This window comes from Euphorbia lathyris, chromosome 8 (assembly GCF_963576675.1).
Source record: "Euphorbia lathyris chromosome 8, ddEupLath1.1, whole genome shotgun sequence".
NCBI lineage: Eukaryota > Viridiplantae > Streptophyta > Magnoliopsida > Malpighiales > Euphorbiaceae > Euphorbia > Euphorbia lathyris.
In genome coordinates, this window is record NC_088917.1 from 66,119,735 (window position 1) to 66,133,558 (window position 13,824).

The window sequence follows — 13,824 nt, forward strand, 5'->3', positions numbered from 1 at the left end:
AGAAGTCATATAGTTCTCTAATTAAGCAATGTGAGATATCTATACATCTCCTCTCACACTTAGAATTGTCTAGAGTGCGAACAAAATATTCATGGATGACTCAACATAGAATATAAGACTCTGATATTATGTAAATAAAGGTTTAACCCACTCATAAGGTACCTCAAAGGAGGAATGTTGGTTCATAGATATAATGAGCTATATATCTTCCTAATTAAATGATGTGGGATATCTAGAACGCTTCTGCCACATCAATGGTTGATACTTTAGTATACAACAACAACAAAAGTTTAGTCTCAAAATGATTCGAGATTGGCTAATATCATACCAAATCAAACAAAATATTTTTAGTAATTACCCATCACCTCAAATTACAATTGATTTTTTTTAACTTTAGTTAACTTTTTTAATTTGTCAAACGCTCCTATTTAATGTACTCGAGAAATTTATTAACGTATACTTGGATTGAATTTATAAGTTGACAAATAGATATCAAATTTAAATACAGATTATTTCCATAAAATAAATTAAATAGAGATTTATATGAAACATTATGTCAAAAATATCCTTAAATTATATTAACTATATTTTTTAAAATACAAGGGTAAAACCGGACTATCTTTTTGGAACAGAGAAAGTAATTGTTTAGATTGATACATTCTTTCCTAGCTTGAAATATTTTGTGTATCATAATGCATCTATTCAAAAGATACAAAAATAAGAAAACAAACTCTATATATGTACATTTCCAGATTCTACACTACACAAGAAAAAATAAAATAAATTATGCAACTCCAGATGTTTGATTCAATTTCCCACCCTCATTTACCAGCATGTATTCTGGCCAAAATCGTATAACTCCCGGACCAGACCGACCTATCTTTTTAAAAATCATTCTAGAGGATCAAATTCATTTCTTCCTCTTGAATATGTACCTCAACCCTTTATTAGCACCAAAGCCATATCCTTCTGCACCTGCAATATGCAACGCAAACACATAATTATATACGAAACCAAGCACATGATTTTCACCAAGACGTAATCACCACAGTGCGCACATCTAGAGAAAACAGTACCTTGGGGTAAACATGCAAAGGATTGGTCTTTTTTTGTAAAATTTTCACGATAATCATCAGTAATTTGAAAAGGCAAACAAGGTTGTCTAGTACTAAACCGAATTAAATGATATTCGAAGATTTAGGCTAGTTGTGCATTCAATATAGAGAAAGAGAGGTGGTTGGAATTTTCAAATCTGGCATAGACAAACATGCGGTAAAAGAAAGAAAGAAATATATATATTATGCTTGACGGACTCTTCTCCTTGCCTTAATAGAAGCTGAAAAATTACAAGATTGAAGTGCAGATTACCTGCCACTGAGAGAGTTCCATACGCACACTCAAGTCCAGAGCACAGAAAAGATGCAACTATGGACATTTGATTTGATTAGCAGCTAGGTCTCAACATTGCTATGACTGACCAATATCCAATAGGCCAAATACATGAGTCCAGAATTAGTCATCTCACAATTGCTCTTGCTTGGCCTACTCGATTCAGGGTCCAGGCATTGTTTCTCTGCTTGCTGAATTGATCACTTAAGTTTAACCTGGAGGATCAGGTGGACGTCTCTCTGGAATATGGACCTCAGCTCTTCATTAGCTTCCATGCCTATCCTCCTGCATATTAAATATTCTAATATATAATAGTGTAAAGACTAGAATGAAGATTATATGCATCACAGAGACACCAAATGAATCAAACACATAACGTCTATAATATCAAGCTTAAAAAGAAAGAATTGTTAGCTAGTAAAAGACGAAGATCAATGTATATATTGCAGATGATTTCACATTAATGCTTATGTTCCCGAGTCCAACAACATGGCTCATTTGTCAGCCGAATCTTTTTTGAACACCGGCCCCTCATTTTTTTTCCTTTTGTAAATCAATTGCAACGCCAAACCGAAGGAAGTGTTAATACTAAGATTGTAAACAAAAAGGGTTAACTTCCTAATTGGCTATTAAAATCAGGAAGATGTGGCATCTGTGAGAAGTTTGTGCGGTGCAAAAGAAATTTGTCTCAACGTGAAAGACTTTCAATCACTTAATAACTCTTTGCATTTTCACAGGGGCTAAGCATACACCATATAATACAAAACTTTCACATGCACATGGTTTACAAAGACACAGTAAAAGGACTTCAAAGATCCCTTTGCCTTTTTAACTTCCGCATTGAGTACTTGTTTTAGTATTTTTGACACAATGTTCAGAGTTGAAACCCAAAAATATGAATTCATGGACGCCTTAGTGAGTTATTGTTTATATTTGTGTCGTATTCGAGGTTCAGAGACTGGTTTTAGATGAAAACAATATCACATTAGAAGTACGAATATAATTTCTGTCACCAAATATATATGAAAATAACAAACAGTCATAGCCACTGTATCTTTCAGAATTTCTAAAAATGCTGAAACCAGAATGATGATTGTGGTGAAAGTGACGTACCCTATTTTTGAACCCTTTTTTCCCACAAGAATCTTCCGCTGGCTGTTTTTGGTAGTGATTAAGTGCTGTTCAATCCTGAGAGATCCATCTCGCAGCTCCTTCCAATCTATCAACTTATGTTCAATGCTATATGGGATTTCCTGAAAGGTAAGAGTTTGAAGTCCTTGTTTAATTACAGGCTCCTTCGCACAACCCCCACTTTTTTGCTCATAAGATTTTTACAAATATACCATGCTACACAAAAAAAAAAAAAAAAAAAAAAAAAACACATAAAGAACCAGAAAAAAGAACTGCCTGTTACCTGGTGCACATGATCCAATAACTTTTCTCGAACAACCTCTAAAGAAATGTTTTTCAAAACCTCTTCACTCATAGAAAGCGGATCCTCATCCCAAGGTCTTTTAACTGCCTAAGCACATAAAGCATCGAATAAGCAAAGTTAAATGGAAGTCTTACTTAAGAGGATAAACAACAAACAGCATATGAGACCTCCACTATCCAAATATATATATATATATATGCACACATGAAGATTATTCAGGCAAATATGTTTTTCTTATTAGGCCTTTCTTATCTGATATTATCATGAAATTCAACATAGACTGACACAGTTGTACTTGAGATAACATGAAGACATTCCTAACAAATTACACAATACTTTTAAGAAACATGAAAATTTGATACCCACAAAAAGAATTTTATTCAAGTTAATTTCTTCCAAGAGATGCTTGCATAGATAAAACTAATAAGGGAAAAGTACAAAAAAATGCATGTTGCAAACACTGGCATGTGGTTTAAAAGTTTGCAAATAGAGGTTTGAGGTATGTTTTATTTGCAAAACAAAGTATTTTAAATTACACTTTTAAGTTCAGATTACAACCAATGACATGTTTATCTTAAACAAAAAAATTATTCTTACATATCAAAAACATAACTCATATGGTGGACATTTTACGTTTTTTTACTAATTTGACAGTTTATGAACTAAATTGATGTTTAAGTTCATTTTACACTACTGCAATTCGATTTGGGGATATGTGTTTTGACAATATGTAAATGCAATTTTAAAATAAAAATAAAAATGCTCTTGATTGTCATCGGAACTCAACAGTGTAAGTTAAAATACTTTATTTTGTAAAAAAACATACCATAGACCTCTCTATCTGCAAACTTTTAAACCACAAGCATGTGTTTGCAAATTGGGCAAACCACATGCAAATTTTTTGTACATTGCCCAAATAAAAATAATAATAATAACTACTACTAATAGGAAGTTAATCAAAGGGAGGTTATTTAGCTACCTTGCTTGAAAATGAGTTTAATAGGAGGTGAGTTTTTTCTACGGTTAAAAGAAGGTTAAAAAAACCTTAAAATAACCCCAATTTCAGTCCCACCAAAATGGTGGGATCTGGAGGTTAACTAAATAACCTTAAATTAAGCAAGCAAGGTTACTTTTAACTTCACCTCACCCTAACTCCCCTCCCCTCCCTTTAATTAACCTTCTCAAACCTTCATCCAGGCAGACCCTAAGTGACCAAAATCAATTTAGAAGTTAAAATAATTTCCTTTGCCCTACACCTGCAACCAGCCATGTACAAAAGAATTTGGTAGACACAAAATATCACCTTATACTTAAAAATTAAGGAATCTGTTTCCCTGAGCTGAATCAATAGCAATGGTTATAGTGTTCACTTATTTCAGACTTGAGATACTAGGCTCTGTTCTTTATTACTGAAAAAAACTGAACTGAACTGAATGCTACTGAACTGAACTGAATGATACTGAATACTGAACTGAATTTAACTGAATGCTACTGAACTTAACTGAATGATACCGAACTTAACCGAATTTAATCGAACGTAACAATAATGATGATATTAGACTTTAAAATAATTTAATGATAATATTGGACATTAATAAGCTTATAATAATAATAATAATAATAATATTTCTACCAAAAAAAATAATATCAATAATAAATAAACATATTATTAAAGATTAAACTAAATTAAATATCAAATAAAATCTAGGCTCGATAAAATCCTATGACATTAAATAAAAATGAGTCTAATTTAAATTAAAAATATAAATTACATACAAACACAAATTTATATATAATTTAAAGCCTATGAAATTAAATACAAATTTTTATATGAATACACACTCTTAACTTTTTATTACAATTAAGTATTAAGGTACAAAAATACCTTTAACGTTTTGGGTCCGGGGTTATTTTACTCCTAACGTCTAAATATGAATTTTCATATGAATACAAAATCTTGACTCAATTTATCAATGTTAAGGGTAAAATTGCTATTGGCTTCTAATATTAGGGATAAAATTGCACTATTTGAGATATTAAGGTAGTTGAGCCAGTTAATTTTTTAGAGCATTGTAATGTAAACGTATTAATATAATATTTATTTACTTTTCGCAAAATTTGCAAATAAGTTGCACCAAATAATTATAATTATAATAAATAATGATAATATATATAATGACAAAGCATAAATTATATATAAATATAATTATAATGAAAATAGATAAATTAATATATAATAAATTATAATAATTATAATAAATTGCTGAAATTATAAATAAATAATGATAATAATAATAAATTATATATAAATAATAATATATAATAATTATAATAAATAATGATAAATTATTGAATACTGAAACTGAATACTGAACTGATTACTACTGAACTGAACTGATTGTTACTGAAATTAAGTAATAAAGAACAGGGCCTAATTTCAAGAGAGGAACAAAAAAAAAAAGATCAGAGTATCTACCTAAATTGATATTTGGTTGATCAATTCAGGATCCAGTAAAACCTGATAGTTCAAAACAGAATCATACCTGCTCCATCAAATATTTTGTTAGATCTTTGACGCCAGCACCCCTCAATGCAGAGATCATGAAGCACCTAAAAAGATACAGCAGAAGCAATTTTAATAACCTACTGTCAACCAACAAAAACGGCAAATTATTTATAATTTTCCAACATTACACCCACCTATCATATCCAGGAAGGTCTTTGAATTGCTCAGCAACCCTGAGCAAATCCTTCTTTTTGTCAACTAGGTCAACCTTATTCATACATAATATCCTCTTCTGTTTTGGGTTCGTTTCTGCACCCACGCGTTCAATCAATTTTACCACTCTTGAATCAGGCCTAAGAAGATGCACGGAAAACACAAGACAGGATTGTTTTTTATGAATACTCAAAGTACACTGAGTATAACGAAAAAAAAAAAAATCTAGAGATGCACATCATATAATCAGACAATGAAAAGAAATTCTTCATCAAATAGATGAATCATTGACGTGTAGATAACAAAAACTATGAACGCATAGCAGAGTGATCAACAACAAACAAGTAGTCAAGATATCACATAGAATGCGAATAAGTGAGCCCAAACCTAAGATGACAGCATGTAACAATGCAACTTTTCACCACAATTAGACATCATTAAGCCTCTTAGACACACCAAATGGATGGGAAATCACTATTCCCGATACTGGTAAGGGGCCACCCAGTTACAGGGATAGAGTATATCATAGTCCAAGACCTGAAGAAACAGCAATATATTTATATACTAAAAAGCAAGTATAAAATGGGTTTCAAAGTTCAAAAGTATATCAGCTATATAAGAGTCAATTATTTAATTACATGTGTTGACATTCATAATTTCAGTGACCTTTGTGTAACCAATCCCGTTAAGTAGGATCTATTATTCATAATGCAGGAACATCGAAGGGCAGGAGCATCTTTGATAAAGCAAATCTGCCCAGAAAAACTGAAAGGAAAGTTCTACAAAACAACTATCTGATAAGCAATGCTTTATGAAATTGAGCGGGCAATAAGAAGACAAAATATCAACATGTAGTGGAGATAATGATATTGAGATAGACGAGTAGGAACAAGCATATGTGTAAGATCAAGAATGAGCATATCCAAGAAAAGTTCAAGTGTAGCGCCTACCGAAGATATTATAGAGCGTCTAAGTAGTTTGCACATGTTCAATGCTAGCCAATGATCTCTCCAGTGTGTAAATGTGAAGAATAGGATTAGATATAGTAAAGAAGGGAAGAGGAAGGTGAGATTACTTGGATAGAAGTAACTGAAAATGACCAGAGTATTAGATTCAGAAGGAGCTTACAACGAGCAAGACTGAATTAAGAAGAGGAACCTTATACCCAACCCAACTAGTTGGGCTCAAGGCTAGACTGTTGTTGTATTAATATGTTTTACATACATTTTGGATTAGCCAAAATTAAAGAACACAATAGAAGATTTAACAGAAAAATGAAAAAAACTTTGTCATGATGTAAAGAGTCTTCTCCTCCCCATCAGAGTAACTGAGGAACAAGTGTGAGAAACTCTTGCATATGCAATTCTAACAAATTAGAAAAACCAATGAAACATGTAGACCACTTTACCAGCAGAAACTGAATAGTAATCTGGAAAATTATTCTGAAAGCGAAAGGATTCACAAAAGAAAAAGGGGAGAAAGTTCTGAAGTTCTATTGAGAACAAAAGGCTATTTAAAGTAGTTCCGCAATTTCTAGATTGACACCATTTTTCAGAATCATCTAACACTTGTTTTCAGTAGTCACTTTCTTTTTTTCTTTTTGCTATATATGGCCATCCAATTGTACGCACAAATATCCTTTTCAGCACATTACATCTGCCACCACCATTAACATCATCATAAAAACCTATACCGACCCCTGCCATCAGCAATACCACCACAACCACAACATTGTTATTGATAGTATTGTTGCAACCTACAGCCACAGTGCCATTTTAACCACAACAAAATCACCCCTAAGATGACATTAGGAATACCATTCACCATCACTCGTGACACCACCACTTCACTCTTTTGTCACCATCCACCACTTGTCAATCTACCTTTACCGCAACGCCACAGCAGTCAATAGCTAAAGCATCATCACCGTGTCCATGACCACTAAATGAATAATCAACCTCAAGACTTTTTTCTAAAACATAGATGACTCGTTATAGGAAAAAGAAATCAATATGTTTTCTAGCCTTCCACTCGAAAAAAGGAACTGAACAAGAAAAGAAAATTCTAGAGCCAAACAGGATTAATTGATTTCTATGGGTGAATAAGCCATCAGGTGAAAATTCATAAAATGTCTAGAAAATGGATCATTTGATAGAGATGTGGCAAAGAAACTATAGTCCTTATCTCATGAAAATACAAAAGGGAGATACTCGGCTAAGTTGCAACTTTAGCTTTATCAAAGTATAGGTGACTAACATAAGCTGAAGCACGGATTCACATGATGTACTTCCCTAAATCTTTAACAATGTATCCCCTCTCCCAGTAAAACAAAAATAAAAAGAAACATTGCCTAATTCTGAGAATGTATGTGTTGACCCAATCATAGTTGTTAAAAGGTGCAAGGTGCGCTAAGGCACCAAGGGGTCCTGAAGCCTAGGCTCAAGGCGAGGCGAGCGCCTTAGAAACACGAGGCGCATAAAATAAAATAAAAATATATATATACTCTTTTACTAGTTAAGCATAAACCAAAAAAACAGACCATACAAACAAAACAAAACCCATAATACTAAATCATAAATGCCAAAAACACCAAATTAAGTTCATACTTCATAGAGACACTAACATATACTTTACGTCTTAACCTAAAATATCTAACTATAACTAATGCTACTAAATTAATAACCATTCATTGTCAATCAAACAGAACACACAACAAAAACTAATAATCATCAAGATCATCACTCTGTTTCTTCTTAGCTCTGTGTCTGTCAAAGTTTGTTTTTGCCTGGAGTGGAGGAGACTTCTTTCTTCATGTGACTTCTTCTCCTAATATTTCTCTATTTTTTATGTATTTAATTATGACTGAAACTCTTGATATTCTTATTTAAATTAAGGGTTAAGATTAATCTTATTTAAGTTAGATTAGTGGTTGAGATTAATCAAACAGTTATTTTGGAGAAAACTGTAAATAAATAAATAAACTAAGTAAAAACTGCTAGGCACACAAGGCGAGAGCCTCATTTTCTGGGCTCAAGGCTCAAGACCCTGAGCCTTGACTGAGGTGTGCAACTATGGACCCAATAACTGAAAAGCATAAAAGTATAACATAATAGTAAGCAACTCTAATGGCCTGGCTGGATAGAATCACTTCTTCATCTAGAACTGTTTGGCTCAAATAAATATAACCATTGTAATTGTTAACAGCAGTACCATTTTACATTGTTTGTCAGTTTTGCACAAATATGAAGCAGAGACATCCATTAATTTAAAACAATGTGCAATATAATACAGAGGATGGGTAATTAGACAACCCCCTCTACTAACGAGAGAGGGAGATAAAAGAATAACTGAACACAAATCAATGGCGATTACTCTCTAATATAACACTATTTAATAAAATATATTCCCATAGAGTCAAATGTAAATGGAAATATATATGGTTGTATTTACTTCTATGCCAAGAGAGAAAAGTGGAAAGTAAATGCCACAACTAGAACATAAACGATTAAATTTAGCAAATCTTCTGATTAGGAAATGATAAAATAATATTTAAAATATGCTAAAGGGCAGCCCGGTGCACTACGCGTCCCCACTAAGCGAGGGTCCGGGGAGGGGTCCCACCACAAGGGTGTATTGGGGGCAAGCCTTCCCCTGCCAATTTTTTGGCAAGAGGCCGCTTCTAAGACTCAAACCCGTGACGTCTCGGTCACACGACAACAACGCTTACCGTTGCGCCAAGGCTCGCCCTCAATATTTAAAGATATGCTAATTGGAAAAAATTACAAATGAAAGGTTAAGCCTAGTCAAGAATCAAGATTAAAGGTAATGGATAAATCACCTGGTAAGATGTCTATGGACGTCAAAAACAACCATGAGCATATCATACAAGTGAGCCGCATTCCACACATTGTCCACACGAGCCTTTATATCTTTGTAAGGATATCCATTGCTCTTCAACATAAGTCCAGGCGTATCAAAGAAGCACTGCATGAAGATGTATGTATTTAATTATTTTTTATTGTTAGGGTGCTCAGCAAAGGATTTAATATTGAAAACAAGCAGGGTTTCTTTACAAGTATGGTTGAGCAATTAATCAGTTCATTCTGCAGGTTCCAAAAATCTCAAACTGAATTGAGTTTAAAACTAACTGAACCAAATTTGGATTGACTAAACCAAAATTTTGTGAACTGGTTCACTCAGCTAATTCAATTCTGGATTGCTACTGTGCCTATCATTTCAGTCCTAACTCGCACGAATAAATAAAGTTCTCAATAGTAAATAACTGTTTGATTAATCTCAACCACTAATCTAACTTAAATAAGATTAATCTTAACCCTTAATTTAAATAAGAATATCAAGAGTTTCAGTCATAATTAAATATATAAAATGTAGAGAAAGATTAGGAGAAGAAGTCATGTAAAGAAAGAAGTCTCCCTCCACTTCAGGGCAAAAACAAACTTCAACAGACACAGAGTGAAGAAGAAAACAGAGTGATGATCTTGATGATGATTAGTTTTTGTTGTGTGTGTTCTTTTTTATTGACAATGAATGGTTATTAATTTAGTAGCATTAGTTATAGTTAGGTATTTTAGGTTAAGACATTAAGTACATGTATTTTTTTATTTTATGCGCCTCGTGTTTCTAAGGCGCGCCTCGCCTTGAGCCTTGAGCCTAGGATCCAGGACCCCTTGGCGCCTAGTGCGCCTTTAACAACTATGATCACACCAATTCACATGACTTGAGTAACACCCATATATATACATGAATGACGAAAACTAAGAATTTAGAAGCTAGAATAGACAAGAATTAACAAAAAATCTTACAGACCTAGTATAGAAAGCAAATTAAATTAAGGGATAAGGGCCAAATTTAACCTTAACGTTTCAAGTGAAATGCAGATTTAACCCTACCGTATGAAATGATGCAAATTTAACTATCACATTGGACCTTCCAAACAAGTTTGTCGATAAATTAAAGCAATTTTGTTAACATGAGAAAAGAAGGGCACAGGCAAGGCGTTCGACTCATCCTTTTTTAACTGGAAAATAAGGACAAAGAGCACACATTTTTGGTTGGTTTTTTGTAACTATATTAATAACACATTAGCTATTTTAGACGGTTTGACAAAAAAAAATTGTGATTAACTTATATGTAGCAGATTTAGTTTCTAGCATTTTAACATAATTTTTGTAATTTTGTTTGTAATACACTAAATATCTTAGACATAATTGATATTTGTAAGGTCTAAGTGTACCAATCAAACCATTTTTTAATTTTCGATAATGTAAGGGTAAAACTGATATTGCTTGGAAATGTCAGTGTTAAATTTGCATCATTTCATACCTTAAGGCTAAATCTGCACTTCCCTTAAAACGTTATGGCTAAATTTGGTCTTTATCCCTTAAATTAATAACTTTCAGCTATCAAGCTAGTCAAAATATGAAGAACAAGACTTGGAGAGATAAGAATTCGCAAACTAGGAGTTGTGCATAACAAACACAAAACAGAGGCGGGGGATGTTTAATACTAAAGTTATATTTTCTTCCCTTCCAAGCTTGATGTTTTCACCAAACTGATAAGATCAGGATTGTTATAATGTTTTGATTTTTCAACTTTATAGAAGTCGTATGAAGCTACTTTATCTAAATTCATACTTAAGAAAAATGAAAACATTAACAAATCATAACAACAATGAACAAGCATACAATTTGGGTGTCCGCTTCAGTCATAACTCCTAATATTTCATGATTTGTTGTATTTGTCTTCCGTGACACAGCAGAAACCTTTGTCCCAACCTGATAATTCCAATTATAATGAAAAACATATCAGCACACCACAAGCAGTAATAAAATAAAGTGTTTCTCATGTAAAGGTCAATTAGAGCTGTACAAAATACTAAATATAGAGGGTATAAAATTCAGAGATGAAAAACGCAACCCACAAATGATTTAACATTAGGGTTGCATGCATAGTATACACTATAGTACTACACAAAACAAGAAAAAAAAAAAAAAAAAAAAATCATGTTGGAGCAATTTGAATGAAGAAGGCCATTATGTACCTACTAAATCTCATTAGCATCAACAAAGGAGGAATAATTCCAAAAAGAGCAAAAATCATTGTGGCCCTGTACTGAACCCAAATGCTAAATTGCAAAGAAAATCACCACTTCTTCTAATTGCATTACCATCCACCGATTTCAAGGAGTTCCATCCAAATAATAACTTTGAAATTCTAATACAGTTCATGAAATAGATTCTTTAATATCATGAACACATGATTAATATCCACTTATTATTCCATATTTGATTACAGATCCATCTAAGATCAAGCAATCCAAGATAGATGAAGAAAACTAATAGAGGAAAACAAGGACATGCCGTGGAAAAAAAATTAAATTAAAAAACAACATATTGAAAACAATTCAGAGAAACAAACCATGTAATTAGTCAAAGCTGACTTGCCAGCATTGGGAGCACCAACAATGCCAACTGCAAGCGATTTCTGATCCTCCTCCATTACAACCTGATTCTCGTCCTCATCATCTGGCTTTTCAAGAGCGGCCTGCAATAACGCTTTGGCCAGCAGTCTCCTTCTCTCCTCCTGTTCTTGCTCCTGCAATATTTTAGCATTTGACTTCTGGGTTTCCTGCCCAAAGACTAATTTATCTGCTCTTCGTCTATATTTCTCATCCCAGGTGGACTCCTCAGGGGCTGCATTAGAATCGACATTGGGGAGTGCAAATTCGCTGCTGTCAAAGACTGAATCGCTATCATTGTCTTTTAGTTCAGTTTGAGACGAGAAGAAGTGGGAAAGAGGAATTGGATTGAAAGGATGGTAGCATCGAGGATTTGACGTGAGGTACTTTAGAATTCTAAATGATCTTAATCCATTCATTTTTAGGTTGATTTCGCAATTGCAGAAAACTCAGGGGCAGAAACAGAGAGCTTTGAGTGAAGTACAGCACGATTAGGGTTTTAGAGGTTTTAGGGTTCGATAGAGGCGGGAACAGTCCTTGCCTACAAGACAATATACATCAACTTGATGTAAACGGGTAAATTACACTAAATGGCCACTGAACTTTAGCCATTTTAACATTGTGACCATTGAACTTCAATTATTAACGGTATTGCCATTGAACTTTACACATTTTTAATATTGATGACCACCCAATGCCTTAAACCAACTGTTGACAATCTCAAAATAAAAATTCAAAGAGTCAATGATATTTAAAGGAACTTTAGTTCTTGAAATTTTTTGTTTTGAGCTAATTTAGGTGTTGTTTGGTTAGAAGAGAGTAAATTTCTAGAGAGAGAAAGCTTCCAAAAAAAATATAATTTTAGAAAATAAAAAATGTATTTTCATGGTAAATATCGTTCTGAACAACTTTAATTCTTGAATATTTTCATTTTGAGATCGTTAATAATTATTCTGAGGTATTAGTTAAAATCGAGCGATTATCAATGTTAAAAAGTATAAAGTTCAATGATAATAATGTTAAAAATTGAAGTTCAAAATGACACATTTTATTAAAATAGATAAAGTTCAGTGGTTATGTGTATAATTTACCATGATGTAAATGGACACTGCGGAAGAAATACCTTTCGCATCCCTATTTTTCGACTAGTTGGGAATTCCCATCCCTATCCCTCCAAACTGAACGGAAATAAACTTATATCCATTCCCATTCCACATGGAATCTCTATCCCCACAGGAATTCTCATTCCGAGGGCCGGGCTCCATGGAGTTTCCCTAGGCGCCGCCTAGGGATGGTGAGGCCTCCAAATTTCATTCATGGTTGTATCTCTTTTTTTAATAAAAAACTAATTTTCAACGAACCAATCTTATGCGGTGCAAGTATTTAGTTATTGCTTGTCCTGTTCAATCCAGAAAATTTAATCCCTTTATTGAAGGTAGAGTTTTAACCAATGTTTTGAAAACCGGATCCGATCGACCGGTCGAACCGCGAACCAATCAAGTGTCCGGTCCGATTTTAACTACAGGTTTAATTATATCAGACCGCAACAAATCGGGATTGAACCGCGAACCATTGTTGAACCGGATTGACTCTAGTTTTTTGCCATTTTTTGAAAAAAAATATTGAATTAAAAAAAAAACTAAAAAATTAGATAGTAGAACAACCTCTTTAATTTTAATTTTAATTTATTGTGTTCAACTATGAGTTTGATTTTAAATGTGTGAATTTTTAATTAATGTGTTAAATTAAGAATTGGTTATTGATGTGTGAATTTTTATATTATCTGTATGAATTTTTAAATTT

The 13,824-nt window shown here is 33.0% G+C and overlaps 1 protein-coding gene across 1 annotated transcript; it reads right to left on the reverse strand.

Annotated features, from left to right (window-relative positions):
• Positions 1 to 551: 551 nt before the first annotated feature.
• On the reverse strand, positions 552 to 12,549 carry LOC136202980 (GTP-binding protein ERG). The gene is made up of 9 exons (XM_065994008.1): positions 11,982 to 12,549; positions 11,249 to 11,338; positions 9,382 to 9,527; positions 5,525 to 5,683; positions 5,368 to 5,434; positions 2,804 to 2,911; positions 2,503 to 2,642; positions 1,369 to 1,674; positions 552 to 975 (listed from the first exon to the last, which is right to left on the reverse strand). The coding sequence occupies exons 1-8, from the start codon at positions 12,438 to 12,440 to the stop codon at positions 1,590 to 1,592; spliced, it is 1,254 nt and encodes a 417-aa protein (XP_065850080.1). The 5' UTR covers positions 12,441 to 12,549; the 3' UTR covers positions 552 to 975; positions 1,369 to 1,589.
• Between the last annotated feature and the right edge of the window lie 1,275 nt (positions 12,550 to 13,824).

Bases quoted from the DNA above. Each gene is read 5' to 3' on its own strand.
- LOC136202980 (XM_065994008.1), bottom strand. From the start codon at position 12,440: ATGAATGGATTAAGATCATTTAGAATTCTAAAGTACCTCACGTCAAAT. The intron at 9,528-11,248 runs GTATGCTTGTTC...ATCTTCATGCAG, and splicing joins CTGAAGCGGACACCCAAATT to TGCTTCTTTGATACGCCTGG. The intron at 5,435-5,524 runs GTGGGTGTAATG...GTATCTTTTTAG, and splicing joins GACCTTCCTGGATATGATAG to GTGCTTCATGATCTCTGCAT.